Source organism: Lampetra fluviatilis, chromosome 2 (genome assembly GCF_964198595.1).
Source record: "Lampetra fluviatilis chromosome 2, kcLamFluv1.1, whole genome shotgun sequence".
NCBI lineage: Eukaryota > Metazoa > Chordata > Hyperoartia > Petromyzontiformes > Petromyzontidae > Lampetra > Lampetra fluviatilis.
The window spans coordinates 15,996,940-16,022,472 of record NC_136276.1 but is presented as its reverse complement, the minus strand read 5'-3'; the positions used below and the strand labels follow the sequence as shown (position 1 = coordinate 16,022,472).

General features: G+C 39.2%; 1 protein-coding gene and 1 long non-coding RNA gene across 3 annotated transcripts in view; one reads left to right on the top strand and one right to left on the bottom strand.

Moving 5' to 3' along the window:
- The window catches only part of LOC144943506 (dual specificity calcium/calmodulin-dependent 3',5'-cyclic nucleotide phosphodiesterase 1A-like), a 247,134-nt gene extending 235,171 nt beyond the window's left edge, over positions 1-11,963 (bottom strand). Inside the window, exon 1 of one of the 2 annotated variants that reach the window (XM_078871061.1) lies at positions 11,725-11,963. In XM_078871061.1, coding sequence (XP_078727187.1) covers positions 11,725-11,893 — 169 coding nt within the window. In that variant the 5' untranslated portion in view covers positions 11,894-11,963. Of the gene's footprint in view, positions 1-8,660; positions 8,692-11,724 lie in introns of those variants that run through there. The other variant, XM_078871033.1, reaches the window with a different exon arrangement.
- A 6-nt stretch (positions 11,964-11,969) lies between these two features.
- On the top strand, positions 11,970-14,686 carry LOC144943531 (uncharacterized). Its single transcript, XR_013639504.1, has 4 exons — positions 11,970-12,050; positions 12,163-12,254; positions 13,003-13,035; positions 14,662-14,686. It is a non-coding gene; the product is annotated as an uncharacterized LOC144943531 (long non-coding RNA).
- The last annotated feature ends 10,847 nt before the right edge of the window (positions 14,687-25,533 follow it).

Sequence of the window (25,533 nt, the reverse complement as noted above, 5' to 3'; positions counted from 1 at the left end):
ATGTTCGGCCTTTAGGCGTTTGTGGTTTCCTTCAATTTTAAATGCAAACTGCACGCTGAGGTGGTGAGCCTGTGCGACAAAAGATCGATAAAAAACACTTTTTTTTTCAGTGTAAATTGAAAAACATGTTAAAATATTCCATTTACTTTACATCAGTTTAGATTCTATGGAACGATGGTAGTTTGTATATGACGCGACATTTGAGTTAATTTTAACGTTAAAGTGTGGAGTTGCTGTAGAAAAAAAAGTTTGACATTTTCTCGAGAACATCACATTTTCACGTATATCCGTTGAGAGTTAATGCTGCTAATACACAGTCGTGTGTCCATAAATGCAATGTACCTTGGGAATCTTAAAAATAAATAACTGCAATGACAAAATATTGATATCCATTTGAATGAAGGCTCCATGTTTTATTGTCATGGAAATTATTTAATATACAAGACTGTCCACTTTATGAGAATTCCTGAATTGCCCAAAGTTTGCTATTGTGATAACGTCAGGCCTAGGTTTATTAGGAGGGGGCAAAGCCTCTAATTGTGTAATAAACGTATATGTCAATTGGCTTTTTGAAGGTGTGCGAAATTTGCATATGTGCCATTTAATGAAGCTTAACGTATGCCATGTTTTATTTCTCCAGCTTGCAATAACAATGACCATCTAAATTGACTCACTGTTTTAGCAGTCTTATAAATGTATTTTGTGCAACAAATTTTAGTTTTACTGACCAAAATAAATCAATAACAGCTAAATTGAGCACCTTTTGGTAAAATACAAGTAACTGGAATGAAGCCCTGTTAAATATCATGGAATGGGCAAACGCAACATTACTTGGATTTGCTAATATTGTGCGGTCTGGTTTGAGATGTGGATATTTTACAACAGTGTGCTGTTGCATTATTAGCCCCCATTACGCATCTTCATTTATGCAGCATGCTGGTATTGATGATAATTAGTGCCAATATGATATTTTCCCCAAAGGGATTACCTTTAGCTCATGGTTTTGTTAATCCTTTTTTTTGCTAAAGTGACTACGTAGATGCTTTAGTGGGCATCGTCTTTACGAATGGAGCTGTCGTTTTAACATCTTCACAACAAAGTTATTGGAATATTTTGCATCAGCCAACTTACCTTAAAGATTATTTATTAACATGGTTATTCTTATTACTATCTCGCCTCTCTCTAAGAATGCAATGCAGTATTCTACCAATTAAATAGGAATGTCTTCTTGGTTCTTTAGGTAAAGTCACGTAGAATGGAAATAATAAAAATAAACCATTATATAATTATTTTATAATGTTTTATTATTATGCTTTCTTTTTATTATGTTATTATTTCCATTCTACGTGACTTTACCGAAAGAACCAAGAAGACATTCCTATTTAATTAAAAATAAAACATAATAAAATTATTTTATTATGTTTTATTTTTATTATTTTATTATTTCCATTCTACGTGACTTTACCGAAAGAACCAAGCAGATGAATCCCTGCAGTCACGAAAGCTTTAAATCGATAAATAGGAATGCTTACCAAGAATCATTTATCAATCAAATTAGTAATATGTTATATATTTTTTCTGCCAACCTACATGTCATACCTCGGGGCATGATCTATTGCTGGCCAATGTCAATCACCTCTCTGGTGGCTACAATGTAACTTCCAGATTTCATAAATTTGACATACAGTCTTGCCAATGGACAGAATCATCCTTTCATGGCCACATTTGCAACACTGAATGTAGCTTTGTCAGTCATATATTCTCATCACATGTCTGTGTGTGTGTGGAGGGGAGTTAGTCAGTCCAATAATCCCAAATCCATGCAACAAAATGTGTAATGTAAAGACATCTGCCTGACATTCTTGAAACACAACTAAGTCTATGAAGATAATTCAACACCTTTGTCAATAACACCGTCTTAAAAGCATATCCTATGAGAATGGATCATTGCATGCAACAGCAGATATGATAAGTTTATCCTTGGAGGCAGTGTTATTGATAAATGTGGTGAGTTCTGTTATTTGTGCTTGTGCAATACTGCCAACGCCATATCACTAAATAACGTGTTCAAGTCTATAAAGGTGACATTCCTGGCAAAATCACTCATTCCCCTCTATACTCAGCTAATCCGAGTAATACAAAGCCATACAAAGTGACCACAGTTTTCATCTCTCTCCGTGCGGATTCTTCACATTTCTGCTCCATCCGAACTGAATTGTGTTTAAATATAGCTTTGTAGCGAAGCATCATAGACCACGTGTAGAGCTGTGTGCCTTGTCCTGCTGCTGTCCCCACGTGTTATTTTCTCCCAATACACCTCCTCCCCCTATCATGCCCTCTTGACCTGAGCCCTTAGAAATAAATCACGAATGAATGTAGCCTTACAAATGACCTTGTATTTTAGGAATGGCTCACAAAGTCAAGCTACAGGCCTTGTCTGCAGCTGTAATGGCAAAAGGACAAGTACTCTTGATGTGATATGCTGCGAGCGTGATGGGATACTGCCCATTGTTTTTCTTTTGCCCTTGGTCACTGCACGGCCACCGGTGTTGTCAGCGCCTCCCCTTACACTGAGAAAGATGAGGACACTATATTTGTGTTTTATTACTGTGGGTGATATTGTTGGGGGCTTGCTGCGCATGTTATTTTGGTTATTTTATTGTGTTAACAATGTTCTATCCATGTCTTTTGGTCATGCCTCAAAGACCGAAAGTTGTACCCAGAAAATAAACTACATTTTTTCATGGTCTCTTGGGATACAATTCCGTGCACCCCCCCCCTCCCCCGCAACCACTGTCTTTCGTTGGACTCGGCTCTGTATGAAATCCGACTGAGAATTTCATGCAATGGAAGGTCCGTACTTGAACATTGGCTGAAATGTATAAAAGAAATGTCCACTTTAGAGCATCTGGGGTCTCTTGTCACGTGGCTCATTGGTGATTTCTGGAAGGAACTGATCTTCCTTATCGATTTGCTTGACTCCTTCCCCTTTAATGATCTCAACTGGCCAAATCCTTTCTTTTATATATTCAATTTATTCGTTGCTATCTTCTCCGTACTTTCCCTCTCTGCCTTCATGTCTCTGGCATTTTCTTGGTTTCCTAGATCACTACAAGGAAATACTGATTTTATATGTATACATCGAACATTAGATTTTTTGTCGACCAATGTTCTGTCTGCTCTTTTGTTGAAAACCATAGAAAAAATTAAACAATGGGGAAGAGTATTATGAACCAATCCTGCCCACCTTCCCCTTAACAACTTACACAGATCAGCATGATGAAGTATGGTCCACCCCCATGACAATCACGGTAAAACCACCCCCATAGCAATCGCCTTCATTCAGCAGCAGTGGATAGACAATGGGTGATGATGATGACGTTCTCATAGGTGTTACCAGGTCAGCATGTGTGTTATACTGCCACCAAGTGTATGCCACGGTCATAAATCAATGAATACGTGGCAATGCCGGACATGGCAGTTTTGGCAATGGTGAACATGCAGTGTGACGAGCAGGTGCAACTGTTGTAAAAAAAATATATTTTGGAAGTCAAGCGTGAACCTTACACCTGAATAAGTGTAAAAAGAGAAAATACTTTGTCTTTCACTGAGACAGAAAAAAAAACGTTGACTTTGCAGCCAGATGGCAGCTGCCATCACAATATCCTAATGGCAGTGTGCCGTGAGTGGTGTGCTGTTTGCCTGCGGTGCACTTTTTCCGGATTTTGTACATTGATCTTGAATATGTGAAGCGCATAGCAGTGTCTTGTTAATATTGAATGCTGTCTGAATGTCCATTTTCAAGTTGTTTGTGCATCAAAAGGGCACATCCACTATAATTTCATTCGTTAACAGCTGAATTCAACATTTTACATGCTTGATATTATGTTCTAAATTGATCACTCTACAATAAGTACTGTATGCATTTTCTTTATCATAGAGTACATATTCACTCTTAATTTTAGAACTGTCGTGACTGCAGGAATTATTATTTGGTTCTTTCGGTTAAGTCACGTCTAAAGATAAAATAATAAATTAAATTAAATAATAGAATACGACGTTTCGATTGCAACAGAAGCAATCATCATCAGGTACAATGAAATAGCGACATAAAATCTAACCAGAAAACTATAGACAGACACATTAGCAGACAGACATCACCAAGATACATAGAGAGAGCAACACAGGCAACAGAGAGAGGTGATCGTCTCTGTGGGGTGGCCTTAAATAGACAGAGTAGGGCGGACGCAGAGAGAGGGAGGGGGGTTAGAGAAAAAATCAGCATATCAATGAGTGGACAACAAAACGTGGTGCTGCAAGTGCGATGACACGGCAAGCAAGCCTGAAAATCAGGAGAAGGACACACCAAAATAAAATAACCTAGTAAAATATCGAAATGTAATGTAATACAACACAGAGGGTCGGTCAACACACAATTAACGCATAGCCTGGTTGATTACGTATTTCAAAGATTGCTAAGTTAAAATTTAAGTGTGAACATTCCAAAGAGAGGACACAGGCAGAGAGAACAAGTAGTCAGAGAGAGAGAGAGAAAAAAAGATAAGTTTAAAACTTCCCCGTAGAAGTGGTTCAATCTTAATTTTAGAACTTTCGTGACTGCAGGAATTATTATTTGGTTCTTTCGGTTAAGTCACGTCTAAAGATAAAATAATAAATTAAATTAAATAATATAATACGACGTTTCGATTGCAACACAAGCAATCATCATCAGGTACAATGAAATAGCGACATAAAATCTAACCAGAAAACTATAGACAGACACATTAGCAGACAGACATCACCAAGATACATAGAGAGAGCAACACAGGCAACAGAGAGAGGTGATCGTCTCTGTGGGGTGGCCTTAAATAGACAGAGGAGGGCGGACGCAGAGAGAGGGAGGGGGGTTAGAGAAAAAATCAGCATATCAATGAGTGGACAACAAAACGTGGTGCTGCAAGTGCGATGACACGGCAAGCAAGCCTGAAAATCAGGAGAAGGACACACCAAAATTAAACAACCTAGTAAAATATCGAAATGTAATGTAATACAACACAGAGGGTCGGTCAACACACAATTAACGCATAGCCTGGTTGATTACGTATTTCAAAGATTGCTAAGTTAGAATTTAAGTGTGAACATTATTATTTTATCTTTAGACGTGACTTAACCGAAAGAACCAAATAATAATTCTTGCAGTCACGAAAGTTCTAAAATTAAGATTGAACCACTTCTACGGGGAAGTTTTAAACTTATCTTCTTTTTTCTCTCTCTCTGACTACTTGTTCTCTCTGCCTGTGTCCTCTCTTTGGAATGTTCACACTTAAATTCTAACTTAGCAATCTTTGAAATACGTAATCAACCAGGCTATGCGTTAATTGTGTGTTGACCGACCCTCTGTGTTGTATTACATTACATTTCGATATTTTACTAGGTTATATAATTTTGGTGTGTCCTTCTCCTGATTTTCAGGCTTGCTTGCCGTGTCATCGCACTTGCAGCACCACGTTTTGTTGTCCACTCATTGATATGCTGATTTTTTCTCTAACCCCCCTCCCTCTCTCTGCGTCCGCCCTACTCTGTCTATTTAAGGCCACCCCACAGAGACGATCACCTCTCTCTGTTGCCTGTGTTGCTCTCTCTATGTATCTTGGTGATGTCTGTCTGCTAATGTGTCTGTCTATAGTTTTCTGGTTAGATTTGATGTCGCTATTTCATTGTACCTGATGATGATTGCTTGTGTTGCAATCGAAACGTCGTATTCTATTATTTAATTTAATTTATTATTTTACTTTAGACGTGACTTAACCGAAAGAACCAAATAATAATTCCTGCAGTCACGAAAGTTCTAAAATTAAGATTGAACCACTTCTACGGGGAAGTTTTAAACTTATCTTCTTTTTTTTCCCTCTCTCTGACTACTTGTTCTCTCTGCCTGTGTCCTCTCTTTGGAATGTTCACACTTAAATTCTAACTTAGCAATCTTTGAAATACGTAATCAACCAGGCTATGCGTTAATTGTGTGTTGACCGACCCTCTGTGTTGTATTACATTACATTTCGATATTTTACTAGGTTATATAATTTTGGTGTGTCCTTCTCCTGATTTTCAGGCTTGCTTGCCGTGTCATCGCACTTGCAGCACCACGTTTTGTTGTCCACTCATTGATATGCTGATTTTTTCTCTAACCCCCCTCCCTCTCTCTGCGTCCGCCCTCCTCTGTCTATTTAAGGCCACCCCACAGAGATGATCACCTCTCTCTGTTGCCTGTGTTGCTCTCTCTATGTATCTTGGTGATGTCTGTCTGCTAATGTGTCTGTCTATAGTTTTCTGGTTAGATTTTATGTCGCTATTTCATTGTACCTGATGATGATTGCTTGTGTTGCAATCGAAACGTCGTATTCTATTATTTAATTTAATTTATTATTTTATCTTTAGACGTGACTTAACCGAAAGAACCAAATAATACACATTCACTAATTATTAATGTATTAATAAAAAAAAATCTGTCTGTACACCCTTATCTGCGTATTTGACATTAATTTAATGTTCATTTGTAATATGTAATATATATACTGAGGTTTATCGTGCATTCAAACCGTACACTGTATTATGTCGGAGGAAACCTGCTGCTTTGCAGGTTATTTCAGGGCAGATGGGACGTTGATTATTCGAGGTAGCAAGTGCAGGCTCGCAATACTTTCACAGGTTTATAACTTGAAAATTGCCCGCCAAAAAAATAAATCCCATTTCTCTCAGCCGTTCTCTTTCGCATTTTGTATCATACAAGACATCTGAAGAATAAGAATAATCGTGTTCAGCCCAGTTCTAATTACAAATGATATGAGCACTGTAAATGTCTTAACTTCTAAAATAATCATGATTACATTTTTATATAGTAACACATTGCCTTGCTTATGTGTTTTTACTTCTAAATGTTTACTTATCTGTTTTTAATATAAGCGTACATGTACAAATACGTACATATATTCCCTTGCATAACTAAGTTTGCATTTAAAATGTATTTCATATTCTACACAATATAGCCAACAAAATTAATTCAATAAAACATTTTACTCAATGTTAATTGACAATGTGGAGGGTTTTTATTTTCAGCATGAGCCCCAAAATATTATTGAAATCAAACTCAAGTTAAATTTTATATTTTATGTGACTATCATTGGCATGTTGCATTTTATAAGTCCTGTATAGTACATGGGCGTTTGGTTATATTGCTCGACTTGGCTTGTATGAATAATTGAGAATGATGGTTCACTTTCACATTGCAGTACTGTACTTTATTCTGTATTTAATTTTGGGAGGGGAAAATACCATTTTGATGAATTTGTTCTTACCCAGGACTCCCTTAAAAAAAAAAAGTTTCGTTTCACTGGGCTCCTACCTGGATAGACATAAAGGACTTTCTTATGCCAATAATTTACCCAGGAAAGTTCCATTGAATATCGGGCTCTTTTTTTCCCCACATTGGTATGTTTGGCGAATACCATTAATGAGCATTTGGTATATGGTGAGAATATCTGGAGAAAATCCACACATTCACCACTTTGCACAGAGATTAAGTCCACAGGCAAACCTTGATCCTCCTACAAAGAAAACAAACATATTCCAAGTAGATCCCTCTTGAAACAGAGTCGGGAGACCCAATCAAGCTTGATAAACACTGAATATATATTCATATATTCACATATATCTGTATAATGGTAACTTTCCCTTTTGACACTACATATTACCAAATTGTACTGCATAACAATGTCTTGAGGATAACGTTTAAATCAAAACACTATAGTGTGCATTTGAATGTATTATCTCCATCACATTCAGCAGCAGAAATAACAAGAGCATGGTATTATCTAGAAAGAATGAATTAATTAATAATAAAAATCTGAAATAGTATACAGTATTGCCAAAATAAAAAAAATATATGGCAAGACTTCTAAATCTGCTACCAGGACATTTTCATGAACTTCAACACTGAGATTTTAAATAGGTGCATGTCATGAAGCACCATATCATATGTCCTCTGGTCCTCAGTTATCAAAATGACATTGTGCAAAAATGTTAAAGTAAAACTGATTTATGCAATTTTAAAATAACTTCATCATGTAAGCTGATTTATATAGCAAATCATTTGAATTCACTACTGTCGTATTTTTTTGCACGGTACGACATAGTTCAGACCTAAATACAGTAATTAATGCACATGTTTATGCAAAATAAATTATTTACTATACAGTGTTTTAATTTTAGTTATTGAGAATACTTTACACTAAATTACATATATTGTTTCCATTATCAATTGTTTTACAGTGCACACTAGAATATTACAAAAGTTAATTTTGAACATATGATAGCAAATATTTCATGGCCACAAAAAAAAAATCTGACTATGAAATGCAACAGCTCTAAATGGCATGATCAAGCATACATTTCAAAACAAACGATCTCAAGTGTAGATCAAGCCAAGAAAAAAGAGCATTAAATAAAATCACGTTCAACATAAGTTACTGCTACAATATAATATAGTGCAATGCATTTCAAAATACAACTGACCAAAATACCAATTCTTGCAACACCATACGAATGGAATGGGAATTCGCTGGACCAGCCTGAAATTTGTTTGACTGGAAAGGCAAACCAACCTTCAATTGCAGACATGCCGCTTGTTATGCTCGTGCTGGAGACGTCTCGGGGAAAAGCGAATGTGAAAATGAGCACCGCAGCAGTGTCAGCGAGCAATCTGGATGGGAAATTGACTGACAAGTGGCAGATCCACTTGGCCTAGCAGGGGACAAACCCCCCACCACCTCCACACTTTGATAGCAATAGGATTTGGCAGTGATAGAAGGGGACTCGTTAAAGGGCCACAGCTTATTATGCTTCCTTCCTATTTTCAAACATATCCCTCGATATAACGTCTTAATTGTCTTAGTGTAGTTTTTTTCTTTAACGCCCCTGCTGCTGATAAGATTGATAAAAAAGATATATATATTATTTTCTAGCATTTACCACAAAATATACTAAAAAAATCATTGCACGTCAAGAAAAAAAAACTGACGGAAAATTACTGAAATTATTAGGAATTACCCCTGGGTTTAATTCCAAATTATGGTTGCATATATTATTTAACACCAAATGAAAACATAAATATACAATATGATTGGAATAGGGAATTTTTCAGTGAATAAATGTTGAAAATGTAATTACAACACACGCACACACGCACACACACACGCAAAATTTAATCAGCATTAAATTATAGTGTTAAAGTACACACCGTGTCGCTAGCGAAAGTAATTAAACATTTCGTACTGAAGAAATCATTGGCCACAGTCAACCCACCGATAGACAGAGGCTGCCCAGAGCTGTCGCTACCCCCACTAATCTTGCGATACAACAATCCAGCACTCCTCGGTAGACGTCCTCTCGGGCGCATTCCATTCTTTGGCTGCCACTCCGTTGTTATTCTCGTTGTTATCCTCATTCTTTTGGCTGCCACTCCGTTGTTATTTTCAAGCATCTTCCATCATCTCTTCTAGCGACGCATTTTGCCCAAGCCCAATTACTTTTTTTTATATAGTTCGGACGGTGTAATTCACCACACGATCTTCTTCACGTCTTTCAGTGTTACGGTCATTTCAATTGTGCATTATTATTGCCCCATGCTTCATTGCACACTGTTGAGTTTTTCTCGAAATTTTTCACGAGTCATCCATATTTCTGAACTGTACGTCACAGCAGATCGTACGCACACTGATCCTTCCATGAAACACTGCCTCTCCAAGGAGAGAAGGCTTGAGTAAATAATGCCCCACTAGTCTATAGCGATTCTAGATTCAGCAGCCACGACATTGTCGGGACAGGCGAAGGAGCAGAGGGAGGTAAGAATCACTGGGTACTACACAACACATGGACTCTAGTGAATCAAACCTTTTAGAAATGGAGATAGAATTGGCAAAAATAAATTGGGACATATTAACAGTGAGGTGAGGAAAAAATGTGATGACTCCATACTTCTGAACAGTGGCATCCTGTTCTATAATGAAGACACTTTGAGTATTTCAAAAAGGAACACAGCAGCATTCATGATATACAGAGCGAGCATGAAAATGTATTACATTTGTGGAACTCGTATCATTCTTTGGTGCATTTTCCTGGAAAGGTTTGTAATCTATAATGAATGAAAGCACATTATTCGTAATACATATCGGTAATGCAATAATTGCTTTAAAATGACAGTATGTTTTTGTGATGTCCATGTATGTTTCTCTAAAATCGTAAACGATTACTTGCAAAATGTAATTGAGCTCCTCAATTGCATGCCCTCATATCAACTCTTATCCCACGAACATCCTCCTGGTTCCCTACCCAACGCAACTTTCCGTCTGAAAAAAATAAATCTTGCTGTATGCATTTCAATCCTGTGCACATATTGCATTATGTATAATACTCCCATCAGTTAGACATTTGCTTTTTCACGCTTTGTGAAGCCTATCCAGCTGTAACCGCCACTTAAAGGTCTTGCATATTTGAAATTCTGTTTTATTCCTATGCATAATAGAATAGCATAGACAAAAGCCATCAGGGACATATTGAGTAGTATAAATAAGAATAAAAAAAATACTCCCTGGGTCTTTCGGTAAAGTCACGTAGATAGAAAAATTATATTTAAAAAATCACGACCTTTCGATCGGAACACAATAGTCCTCACCTGAGGACGATTGCTTGTGTTGCGATCGAAACGTCGTGATTTTTTAAAATTATTTTTCTATCTACGTGACTTTACCGAAAAACCCAATGAGTATCAATTCCTGCAGTCACGAAAGCTTTAAGTGAAAAGATAAAATGTGAAGACTTTATCAGACACTAATGATTAATTTTCATTTCAAGCAAAACTGCTCACAAGTTATCAAAACTCATGTTGCTCAGAATAGCAATTGCAGTCATCCGTTTCGACTTCCAATCAGTGTGGCACGGCTATGCTCTAGTAAAACAAAAGTTATCTTAAAACAGTTTTTACAAGATGCACCCAACACGTACGCAGTAACCATACACGCTAATTGTATGCATGACAATGAAGTTTAACCTGGTGGGGTTTTCGTTTCAGTTGGATAGAACATCTGCTTGTAAATAAACGCCGATCACAAAGGCGTATGGTAGTTTGCAATGATATAAATAAGAACATATGTTTGAATGCTCGTTTACATGATGTAATATTTGTTTTAATACACATTACTTATAGAACATTACTCACACAGTAGTTTGTATCCAATGTGTAGTGCATATCGCAGTATCTTCGTGAATTACATGTTTTATATTATCATCTGTCATTTCAGTTCAGAGCACTGAATACAAAAAAGCATTCGTCTGACTTACGTTTGTTTCTCTGTTCATTCTTTTTAAGTCAGAAAAAAAACCCCACTGGACATTGGTCACGAGTAACTAAATCGTATAAAACAAAACAGCGAATAACTGCAACCAAAACAAACTGTGACGGCACAATACCTGAATTTGACATCAAATCCACACAAATTTTTTTTATTACATTTGATTTTTATTATTTTATTATTTCCCTTCTACGTGACTTTACCGAAAGAACCAAGAAGATAAATCCATACAACTCTCAACGCATCTAATTCAACAAACGACGCACATTGACGTCAGCGAAAAGGACACCGTGCGACATGCTGTGCTGCGCTGGTGAACCTGTATTTGTGTGTAGCTGCTGATGCTGCATCGGTGTCCTGTCAGAGACGGATGGAGAGGGCTGAGGGGATGACATCGGGCTGCTTGAGGAGGAGCCATCGGGCCCAGGATGGGCCACCACAGCCGAGCTCTTGCTGCGGCGCTGAAGTGCCGAGTTAACGCTGCCCATTGCCACGAGGAGCGCACCTGTAGCACGGGCAGCCCACAGCTGCAACTTCACTGCACTCAGCTGCTGCTGCTGCTGATGATGATTCCACCGACGCGGATTACCAAGCCGTGCGAATTGGGGACACGTGCCGCACCTGCCGTGTAGCCCACCTTGTCAGGTAACCTTTTTGCACCATCAGCTCATACGCAGGCAAAGGGATGTAATGATTGTATAGAGAGAGAGAGATAATGTTTTGCGTAGATATTCCTTCGCAATGTCATTTGTTTCAGACGCAGAGGTCTTCTGCAGCAGACAGGCGCTTCCGCGTGATGCGTGAACAGCCACAGATGAGTGGAAACTGCAGCATTGATGATTCACGCTGGTAAAGTAATTTGCGGTGTTACTAGAAAAAAAAAATTACGTTGAAAAGCCTACACGATGAGCACCGAGGTTGCAATGACCTGTTCCTACAAACATATCACATTTAGAATGGGGCGTTTGTAAAATATTTTCTTAATATACAATGTGTGAACTGCACATTCACTGGTGTGTGGGGGGGGATCATTGTGTATTTAAGTACGGGGTAACCATGGCTCTCCGTTTAAATCCCGAGAGAACAATGTCATGTGTGTATATATGTGCCATACAGAGCTAGCTGCCTCAGATAAGTTTAGTTGTTTTATCCTGCATTGGGTAAAGTATCCCAATTTTAAGATGAATAAATCAATTGTACGAATAGAATTGTGCAGGAAATGTGTATTTATTTACCTGCTTTCATGTGTAGACTTACATTGTCTGATTCAATTATGTAAACATAGAATTATAGCCATGGAATAAGTATTGTAATAGCAGGTTGTTCATGCGTCTTAGTACAGCTATAAATGTATATGGAAGGTACTTGTGAAACATAAAAATATATGACCACCACCCATTAAAAAAAACACACACTATGGCATTTCTGTACTTTATTGAGCAATCCACTGTAATCCCCATTTATCCTTGACTGATGGGGACAAGTCATTTGAGCAGATATCTTTAGAAAACTGGTGCGACATGCGATAGATTTGATGCCACAGTACTAACCCTCCTTTGTCTTTCCTTGCATGGGTGTTGTTGACCCACCACTCCAGGTACAGTCCTCAATCTCGACTGAGTCAACCCAGGTGAGTGGCCTCTCATATTAAGTTCTAGCGACCTCCCAGAGGCCAACGTTGCCACGTCAACCAAACTTTTCTATTCACCTGTGCACTAGGTTCAATTGTTATGTAAATTCGGTAACCATTGAGAAAGGCTGCTAATTTGATGACATACAGTGAGGGAAAAAAGTATTTGATCCCCTGCTGATTTTGTACGTTTGCCCACTGACAAAGAAATGATCAATCTATAATTTTAATGGTATGTTTATTTGAACAGTGAGAGACAGAATAACAACAACAAAATCCAGAAAAACGCATGTCAAAAATGTTATAAATTGATTTGCATTTTAATGAGGGAAATAAAATGTTGTGTGGATCACAGTCTCAATTTTAAATTCACTCGTGTAATAGAATACCACAGCAGCAACAGAACTACCGGACCCACAGGTGTCCAATGCCAGTGATGTGCATGAATGGGAATTGAAATCAGGATGCTGCGTTCATGCAGCAGTCTGTCAGCTGCATTGTGTTAAAGCCCGTGGACAAGATTCATGTCGTGCAGATGCTTCATGTAAAGTGATGCTTCTAAGATACTTGATTCACACAGAATGCAATTTGTAATATTTACAGTGGTGGGAGGGGTGGGGGGAGGCGATAAATAATAACGGCTTTTACCAACGAGGACTGACCAGAATGAAGTATGGTCAAACAATTCCCATGAACTAAAAAACAATTATAACTGGACACATAACAGATGATATTATGCACGTTGAAGGTAAAAGGTATTTTACCTTGGGAAGCCTAACTAAGTCTAAGTACTCTTTTTCAGGAGGGGCCTCCGACATTAGGATATTTTGGTGAATTCCAATTACGAGTGCTTTGACTTCTTGTGGGAGAAAACCACAGTATTCAGAGAAACCCCACCACGGATTAGGATGAGTGACCCTCAAAGCGGAGCATATAAATAGTGAATATATAACACTGTGTAACAATTTTTTTATTTTTTGTTCCTGTGTAGTAAGCATTATTTCCTAATTGATTATACCTTAAAAGTACAGAAAATAGGCTATTATTCCCCACAAACTTTGCTTTTGTGACCAGGACAGTGATAGTTTTAAATTTACCTATTTTCCATAACATTCCAGATAGATTTAGTGCTGTGTGAACTTGGAGTAACTTCTAGAACATTCTAGAACTTTCCAGTAATATAAATAGTAGCATAAATACAGGGGCTTTCAGTCTACCAGTTCAGTTTAGTTCCAGCTGCCTAAGTGGATACATATCTGCATTTTTCTGAGATGGCATCAAGAAGCTGCAAGCATGTGGCAGACGCATTTTGCTATGTCTGCAGCCAATTTATCAAGACAAGAGTGAAAAAGTACTCTGTGGAAGCATCTGCTAAGATGTATGAGGCCTACAAGGCATATTTCATCATGCCTGTCGGGGATCAAGACAAATCCTGGGCACCTCCTTTCACCAGCGAGCAATGCTAAAATACTCTGATATAAAATGTGTTTAAAAAATGTAATTGTTAAAGTTTTATATTTTAAAATGTTTTATAATTCTCAATGTTATTGAAAAAATATATCATATATGAATAATGTCAGAATCTCTTACACATAAGTCATGGGTGAAATAAATGTATTTTTATAGGATGGTACAGAGGGGAAAAGAGAGCCATGAAGTTCGCTATTCCAATAATTTGGCGGGAACCCACTGAACACTCAACTGCTACTTCTGCATGGTGGACCCTTCCAAACGTCGGACTAGCAAGAATGCACCTGCTATCACATATCCGGACCTTCCTTCATCCATCGCCCCAGTGGCACACTGCCATGAGCTCCCCGTACCCACTCCTCTGGAGGGAGAGCAGCTGTCTTTAGAAGAGAGCAGCAAGTCAGAGAGCGAGGAAGACGTTGTAGATCCAGATGACAATATCAGAGGTGGAGTTGATTAGAGAAACCCATACTACCCGAACCAAAAAGACCTCAACAACTTAATGAGAGATCTTGGTCTCACCAAGTCCAATCCCGTGCTTTTGGTGTCTAGGCTCAAGCAGTGGAACGTGTTGGATAAAAGTGTGCAAGTCACAGATCAGAGGAAGCGTCACCAACCTTTTTGCAGCTTCTTCACCCGTCAAGATGGGCTCCGCTTCTGCCACAATGTGACCAGTCTGTTCAAGGCAATCGGAATCGCCTGTAACCAGGATGAGTGGCTCCTCTTCATTGGCAGCTCATCCAGGAGCTTCAAAGCCGTGCTGCTCCATAATGATAACAAGTACCCGTCTCTTCCACCGGCTCACTCGATGCACCTCAAAGAGGATTACAACAGCATCAATACCTTGCTGGATGCCTTGAAGTATTATGAGTACGGCTGGGAGGTCATTGGAGACTTCAAAATGGTGACATTCCTGATGGGTCTCCAAGGCGGTTTTACCAAATTTCCCTGCTATCTTTGCCTTTGGGACAACAGGAACACCAAGGCGCACTACCACAGGCGGGACTGGCCACAGCAGACCGAGTTCTCTGTGGGGGGGAACAACGTCAAGTGGGAGCCACTGGTGGACCCCCCCGGAAGGTGCTGATGCCACCACTGCACATCAAATTGGGCCTTATGAAACAATTTGTCAGAGCTGTAGATAAGGAGTCGGCAGCCTTCAAGTACCTTCAAGGCTTCTTCCCTAAGCTGTCTGAGGCAAAGGTCTAATCTTGTGTCTTCGTCGGACCACAGATAAAGAAGATCCTGGAGTGCTATTAATTCCCCAAGAAGCTCACTAGTAAGGAGAAAGCGGCTTGGAACAGCTTTGTCGCAGTGGTTCGTGGCTTCCTGGGCAATCACAAGGTCGAAAGCTATGTGGAGCTGAATTTTTATTTAAAGCTTTAGTGACTGCAGGGATTCGTATTCTTGGTTTTTTCGGTAAAGTCACGTAGAAGGGAAACAATAAAATAATAAAAATATAAAACAATAACATTCTCACGACGTTTCGACTGAAACGCAAGTAATTGTCATCAGGTGTGAAAAACACGGCAATTTTTTAAATATTTTTATTATTTTATTGTTTCCCTTCTACGTGACTTTACCGAAAGAACCAAGAATATGTGGAGCTGGTTCAGACTCTGGTGAAGAACTACGGCACAATGGGCTGTAGGATGTCTCTCAAAGTCCATATCCTTGATGCTCATCTTGATAAATTCAAGGAGAACATGGGAGCGTACTCGGAGGAGTAAGACGAGCGCTTCCACCAGGATATATTGGACTTTGAATGCCGCTACCAAAGACAATATAACGAGAACATGATGGGAAATCTTAATTTTTGGAGCTTTCGTGACTGCAGGAATTATTCTTTGGTTCTTTCGGTTAAGTCACGTCTAAAGATAAAATAATGAATTAAAATAATAGCGACGTTTCGATTGCAACACAAGCAATCATCATCAGGCATAAGAGAAATAGCAACAAAAATCTAACTAGAAAACTATAGACAGACATACAAGCAGACAGACATCACAAGGACACACAGAGAGAGGACACATATCGGCACAGAGAGAGGGGTCGTTTCTGTGACGGTCCCTTAAATATAGGGAGGGGGGCGGGGACGGAGAGAGGGAGGGGGCAGAGAAAATTAGCATATCAATGAGTGGACGGCAACGTGTTGCTGCTGCGCAAGTAAGACGACGACGTGACACGGCACGCAAGCTTGAAAATTAGGAGAAAGACACACTAAAATTAAATAACCTCGCAAAATATCGAAATGTGATGTAATGCAACACAGAGAGTTGGTCAACACACAATTAACGCATAGCCTGGTTGATTACGTATTTCAAAGATTGCTAAGTTAGAATTTAAGTGTGAAAATTCCAAAGAGAGGACACAGGCAGAGAGAACAAATAGCCAGAGAGAGAAAAAAGATAAGCTTAAAACTTCCCCGTAGAAGTGGTTCAATCTTAATTTGTGGAGCTTTCGTGACTGCAGGAATTATTCTTTGGTTCTTTCGGTTAAGTCACGTCTAAAGATAAAATAATGAATTAAAATAATAGCGACGTTTCGATTGCAACACAAGCAATCATCATCAGGCATATGAGAAATAGCAACAAAAATCTAACTAGAAAACTATAGACAGACATACAAGCAGACAGACATCACAAGGACACACAGAGAGAGGACACATATCGGCACAGAGAGAGGGGTCGTTTCTGTGACGGTCCCTTAAATATAGGGAAGGGGTGCGGGGACGGAGAGAGGGAGGGGGCAGAGAAAATTAGCATATCAATGAGTGGACGGCAAAGTGTTGCTGCTGCGCAAGTAAGACGACGACGTGGCACGGCACGCAAGCTTGAAAATTAGGAGAAAGACACACTAAAATTAAATAACCTCGCAAAATATCGAAATGTGATGTAATGCAACACAGAGAGTCGGTCAACACACAATTAACGCATAGCCTGGTTGATTACGTATTTCAAAGATTGCTAAGTTAGAATTTAAGTGTGAAAATTCCAAAGAGAGGACACAGGCAGAGAGAACAAATAGCCAGAGAGAGAAAAAAGATAAGCTTAAAACTTCCACGTAGAAGTGGTTCAATCTTAATTTTTGGAGCTTTCGTGACTGCAGGAATTATTCTTTGGTTCTTTCGGTTAAGTCACGTCTAAAGATAAAATAATGAATTAAAATAATAGCGACGTTTCTATTGCAACACAAGCAATCATCATCAGGCATAAGAGAAATAGCAACAAAAATCTAACTAGAAAACTATAGACAGACATACAAGCAGACAGACATCACAAGGACACACAGAGAGAGGACACATATCGGCACAGAGGGGTCGTTTCTGTGACGGTCCCTTAAATATAGGGAGGGGGGCGGGGACGGAGAGAGGGAGGGGGCAATCTTTGAAATACGTAATCAACCAGGCTATGCGTTAATTGTGTGTTGACCGACTCTCTGTGTTGCATTACATCACATTTCGATATTTTGCGAGGTTATTTAATTTTAGTGTGTCTTTCTCCTAATTTTCAAGCTTGCGTGCCGTGCCACGTCGTCGTCTTACTTGCGCAGCAGCAACACTTTGCCGTCCACTCATTGATATGCTAATTTTCTCTGCCCCCTCCCTCTCTCCGTCCCCGCACCCCTTCCCTATATTTAAGGGACCGTCACAGAAACGACCCCTCTCTCTGTGCCGATATGTGTCCTCTCTCTGTGTGTCCTTGTGATGTCTGTCTGCTTGTATGTCTGTCTATAGTTTTCTAGTTAGATTTTTGTTGCTATTTCTCATATGCCTGATGATGATTGCTTGTGTTGCAATCGAAACGTCGCTATTATTTTAATTCATTATTTTATCTTTAGACGTGACTTAACCGAAAGAGCCAAAGAATAAACATGATGGGAAACTACATTTGGGGGCTAATTCGTGAAAGTGATTTACAGTATCATCGTAAATCTCGAAAAACCACTCACTTCTCGATCTTTTGTAGTCATTTTTATATTACTTTAGTATAAATACCTGTTAATTTTGATTCATATGTTGTTGTTTTCTCACTTTATGTGAACGAAAAGACACAAATTCGCCCGTTTTCTCATTGAAAATGGGTACATTCAAAATCATTGTCCTAGTCACAAAAGCAAAGTTTGTGGGGAATAATAGCCATTTTCTATACTTTTTAGGCATAAGCAATTACGAAATAACACTTACTACCCAGCAACAATAATCGTGTTAAATAGTGTAATCAATTGCTTTACCGCCATCTACAGGCCACCTCGCAGTCAGCTCCTGCCACAAAATAGCTGGTACAGTATTTCCAGGCAGTCACCTATTCAAATACGAACAATGCTCGCTCAAACGTGGCATTGTGCATTCGGTCTATTATCTAGAGGGAATACATCCCATAGTTAAATATAGAGCAGAGCCAGGGAAATCCCAACCATCCCCCCTCAATTAAATCTGATGGCAGAATAAAATTGCAATTGCAAATATGGAAATGATAATTACTCATGCCTTAAAATATAAAACACTTGTACTAATCAGAAGAAATGTGATACACATGATATATACTGTAATATAATTCGGAGCTTATTTTTATTTCCTCTATGTATTTCAAGCATAAGTATACAAACACTAGTAATACGTACATTTTAGGATTACTGCTGGTTGGGTCTACTTGCATTGTTGTGTTCATACCAGTTTTGCAATTTTAATAATATAATGCATTGAGCATTGAGCATTACATCCCAAGAGAAAATTTGCTCACTTTAATAATAACTGCTGTATACCTCAAGCTAAAACGAAGAATGCATTAAAAGGTCTGTCTATAACAATTTAACTCATCATTATACTTGTACGTGCTTTTCATAGTCTAATTATCGTGCATCAAATAACTTCACTGCCCACACGGTGAGGCAGTTGAAACAATGGGAAATGTTGTGAAATATGTATGCCAGGGATGAACATTCCAAATTCCTTTTTGAGGTAGGGGGATGATGACTAAATCGATCAAGAACCCTGATGGCTTCCAACAAAGTGGTACACATTTTAGTAACCCTTGATGACAAGTTAAGTCCAACCCTGATCTTCCAATTACGAGTCATATACCACTGAACCACATCGGCTGCATGCATTTATAATTTTAGTAATACGAATGTGAAGCTCTTTGTCAATCCACTGCTGGATAACGACCTTCTGTGTCAGCCGTGGGTGTTGATTGACCATACTTCACTATTCTGGTTGATAAAGGCCAGGGGGGCAGAATCCAACATTCCCTCAAGGGGGGAGGCGGTCCCGAGATGTCAAGCTTTTCAAAGAGGGCCTTACATTCATAAATCAAATTCAATGTATTTACCTCTGGTAAATATCAATAACATAGCAATTTTTCGGGGTAATCAAATTCAATTTGTAATCAAATTCAATTAAATTCTATTACTGGTACATAGACTGCATACGTTTTAACTATAGTACAATAATTTGCTGACTTACCTAAATGCTGAAGATGTCGTTTTTTTAAAGACACAAAATAGCTTGAAATAGTACCAAGCAAACATTACAAGGAGTTTACACTTGCCACACTAATCTATTTGTTAAGCTCTTTATATACCATAAAGTGTATATATAATGTGTTATATTTACTTGTACATTTACACTTTCCAGACTAAATCTACTTATAAGAGGTCAGTACATATAATGGACACGATACGTGAACATTTGTAGAGAACCAACTGCGAGCTCTACTCATGAGCATGTGTAAAACCCAGGAGCCTGCATCCGAAGGCCATATTACTCCCCAGTGAGTTTGGTGAAACCAAGACTTAAATGACCATTCACTGAAAACATAATCGACCTCATCCTTAAAGTCAATCACATGCCCTTGTGCAGAAACCCACCTCTCTCTCGTAGCGTGTGAATCAGGTATCTCGGGAGAATCGGGTTTTTTTCTTCTAATCTCAAAATTGCATTTGTGAGCCACTGTACTGCAGGTGTGATGCTAGAGATGTCAATTGCTAAGCAACTGCTACCATTCTAATAGCTCTTAAATGCACATGTTCTTGACTTTCGGTGATAATTTAAGGGTGAATATTGTACAATATTGTTACTATTTATATCCAAGCGACCAATGCCTGATGCCAATTTCCCCGATCAACCTTCTTCAATGGAGGAAGGTCACTCCAATCTCTTCCACTGCCTTTGTTGTTTCGAATGCTTTCATCAAAGTTCACACTAAAACAATTTAATCTGAACCTCGTATGTTCTGGAAATCACAGGCACATAGCACGTGTTGTGGCCAATAAAGATGCACTTCCCAGCCAGTAAAGAAAAGTGCATTGTGGTAATATATAGAATGGGACATTTTTTGTAAATAAAGTAATTTGCGCATATTATGTCATGCGTCTCCAATTAGCACGGTTGGCTATGTACTGTGTGAAAGAAGTTCTACATACATACATACAATTGATATCAGAATATTTATATATACTGGAGAAATCTGGTGAGCTATAACGCTTTTTTTTTAAGATGTCCAGGAGGTGCATGTCACACCAACAAACAATACAAAAACACGACAGGGGTGCACAGTATAGGAAAGGTAAACAAATTACGAAAAAAACATGTTTTTATTTCACCAGATAAAACCCACTGAGCAAGAATGCTTTTTCAGAAGCGACTTCAACACAAATGCTGGGCCAACAAAGTGGCTTATCATGTGGCAATGTATAGCAGCCAAATAATCTAAATAATACAGACATACATATTCTTGGTTCTTTTGGTAAAGTCACGTAGAAGGGATACAATAAAAAAATTAAAAAAAAATTATTTTATTGTTTCCTTCTACGTGACTTTACCGAAAGAACCAAGAATATGAATCCCTGCAGTCACGACAGCTTTAAATCAAAAATTAATACAGAGATGTGTACATTTGGATACATATTTAGCGACGAGAATAAAAGTCAGTCCACAATATGGCCCTGCGTGCATTGTGTGCATTGTGGTCTGGAATGGAACGCATCTTGAGAGTTTGTCCACCGAGGAGATGGAGCAATGAAATCAGCTTGTGTAAATGTATTAAGTATATTACTACATTTAGAACGACTCGGTGAGGCTCTTATCCATCCCGCAGTGGATTGGCCATGACCGTGACTGAATAAAAATGTGTATTGTGGTAAATAATAAAATATTTAATGCGGTCTCAATATTTGATATCGATGTGTTAATATCACCTGATAATTAATTAGCATTTGTTTAATAAGCGTGAATGCTGATGAGACCCAGAATGTTGAAACCGTTCCAGTTTGCTTGCTTAAATAAATGCTACTAAATATCGTCTGGAAAGCCAATTGGAGGCTGATCGATTAAAATAGTTTTCAGTATTTGTGGACAGTATGCATCGTCCTACGTAGTATTTGCTTTTACCCATAGTGAGTTTGCGAAAGCCAATAAATGAATGGCCATTGTGGCTGGTTGCATTGAGCACTTTCCGTGGTGTGTTTGTTATTCCTTGTTAATGTGCACAAATTGACGGTTCTTTACGACTCCCTCGGTGTGTTTCATGCAACGTGACCCTGCCGGGGTATCAGAGGCGTAGCTAGGGGGGGCAGGGGGGTACATATGTCCCCGGGCGCCAAGGTAAAGGGGCGCCAAAATGAGGTTTACAATGTTACATTATAACTTATTGCGGCGGGCGCGGCAGCCTGAAACTACTGCACAAATCTACACCTCAACCTAAAAGTTTATATATCCCGCCACACACAGCCTACATGTCACGTCATTACATTTTGGTACACGCGCCTATTAAGAACTTACATGGAAGAACGTCCCAAACAACAGACAGGCGCAGTCTTTCAGCCTTAGTCACTGGCCTGTTTTTTGGTGGCGGAAACTACGACGGCCTGAAACACGCTGGAGTGCACGATCAGAAGCTGTTAAAGCTATCTATGAAGGACTGGATGAACTAGTAGGGCTGTTAGACAAATTATCGGAGGACGTAACTATGATGCCTCAAACCAGAAGTGATGCAGAACAGTTACAGGCATGCGTATTAAATTTTTACTTAATAGTTTCATTACATTTCTGGAATGTCATTCTTGGAAAAATTGATCGTGTTCAGAAGCGGTTACAGGATCCTACTATGAATTTCAAGGAAGCAGCAACTGATCTTTAATCTTTGGAGCATGCATTTGTCAAGCTTCGTGATGATTTGAGCCAAGTTGCTGTAGAAAACGCCAAAACAAGATGTACAGCCTGGGGGATCGATGTGGACAGGGGCGGTTTCTTCATTAGAGCGATTGGGCGACGCACCACCAATGTCATTCAACCACAGAGTCACGCTAGCCGTCACTGTCAGCCTCTGGATATAGTCCAATCAGCGTCATGTCACGTTCTGTGGAGTACCGCCTCTTTTTGGGCGATTTCACTACGGCTGAGAATCGCCCCGAGTGGCCCCATAGACTTACATTCAAAGATGTTTTTTTTCGAACGGGGGCGCTGCAATGCATTCTCTATGGCTTCCGGGAGGGCATGCACGAACGTGCTTACGTCATCATACGTGCTAACGTCATCATACGTAAGCACGTTTCATCCAACAATATAATTTATCGCCACCTAGTGGAATCTTTAATAAAATAAACTTGAGTGGTTTGTTTTAATAGTGAGTATATAAACAAACAAGATGTATTGTAAGAGTCACTTTATTTTTCATTAATATTAAAGAAGTGAAGTTGCCTTTACATGCTTAAGCTGTTAATTTATTCATTGCATGGGTGGACCTTATCAATCATCCAGACATTTGCCCCCCCTGAGAGATTTTGCAGGAGCCGCCACTGGATGTGGACAGAAGAAGATGCCAGGAGAACTGGCAAGAGATGCAGGACTTTCAGCAGAAGAAGAAATTGTGCGCGTTATGAAGAGCGTATTTTATCGACTTCAACTGGAGATGTCAACACGGTTTTTACGACTAAAAGACCTAAACACAAAATTTGGATTTCTGCTGGACGTCAAAACTCTTCTATCCGACACAGATGTCGATGCAATTCGTCGAAATTGCACAGATTTTGGAAATTTATATGACATCGACATCAATGGCCACGAACTTTTCACAGAAATTGGAGATTGCAAAATGCTGCTCAGTAACCGGAATGAAGTTCTACCAGAAACCCCTTTGGATCTTCTTGGTTTTATTGTGTTTTATGGAGACGACATATTTCCGAATTTGCGAATTTCACTGCAAATTTTATTAACATTAGCAGTTTCAATTGCAAGCTGTGAGCGGTCGTTCAGCTTCAATGGGATAAGATCGTCTCAGCGATCTTGCTCTTCTTAGCGTTGAAAGAGAAACAGTGGAAAAAACAGATTTTGATTACGTGATTGACCAGTTTGCGACAGTGAAATCAAGAAAAACATTTCTTTTGTAGAATGTCAACCAGTCTACAACAGTGACTGAGTGAGCCATGTAATATAATTTCTATAAATTTGCTTCTTTAAATACAATGTTTCATTAAAATTTAAATTGTTATTCCTTATTCGATGTAATAGGAAATGTGATTACACGGGAGGGGCGCCAATTTTATAGTTCGTCCCCGGGCGCAAAATATCCTAGCTACGCCTCTGCGGGGTATGGGAGTCCATCCACCTTTAGCCACATATCACTGATCAATCATCACACAATCATCACACAATCCTCACTGAGCCATCATCACCCCAATCCCACTGATCAATCATCACACAATCCCACTAATCAATCATCACACAATCCCACTGATCAATCATCACACCAATCCCACTGATCAATCATCACACCAATCCTACTGATCAATCATCACCCCAATCCCACTGATCAATCATCACACAATCCCACTGATCAATCATCACCCCAATCCCAATGATCCATCATCACCCCAATCCCACTGATCAATCATCACCCCAATCCCACTGATCAATCATCACACAATCCCACTGATCAATCATCACACCAATTCCACTGATCAATCATCAGACAATCCCGATGATCAATCATCACACAATCCCACTGATCAATCATCACTCCAATCCCATTGATCAATCAACACCCCTATCCCACTGATCAATCATCACACAATCCCACTGATCAATCATCACCCCAATCTTACTGATCAATCATCACACAATCCCAATGATCAATCATCACACAATCCCACTGATCAATCATCACCCCAATCCCACCGATCAATCATCAGACAATCCCACTGATCAATCATCACCCCAATCCCACTGATCAATCATCACCCCAATCCCACTGATCAATCATCACCCCAATCCCACTGATCAATCATCACACAATCCCACTGATCAATCATCACCCCAATCCCACTGATCAATCATCACACAATCCCACTGATCAATCATCACACAATCCCACTGATCAATCATCACCCCAATCCCACTGATCAATCATCACCCCAATCCCAATGATCAATCATCACCTCAATCCCACTAATCAATCATCACACAATCCCACTGATCAATCATCACACAATCCCACTGATCAATCATCACACAATCCCACTGATCAATCATCACAACAATCCCACTGATCAATCATCACAACAATCCCACTGATCAATCATCACACAATCCCACTGATCAATCATCACCCCAATCCCACTGATCAATCATCACACAATCCCACTGATCAATCATCACACAATCCCACTGATCAATCATCACACAATCCCACTGATCAATCATCACCCCAATCCCACTGATCAATCATCACACAATCCCACTGATCAATCATCACACAATCCCACTGATCAATCATCACACAATCCCACTGATCAATCATCACCCCAATCCCACTGATCAATCATCACCCCAATCCCACTAATCAATCATCACACAATCCCACTGATCAATCATCACACAATCCCACTGATCAATCATCACCCCAATCCCACTGATCAATCATCACCCCAATCCCACTAATCAATCATCACACAATCCCACTGATCAATCATCACACAATCCCACTGATCAATCATCACACAATCCCACTGATCAATCATCACCCCAATCCC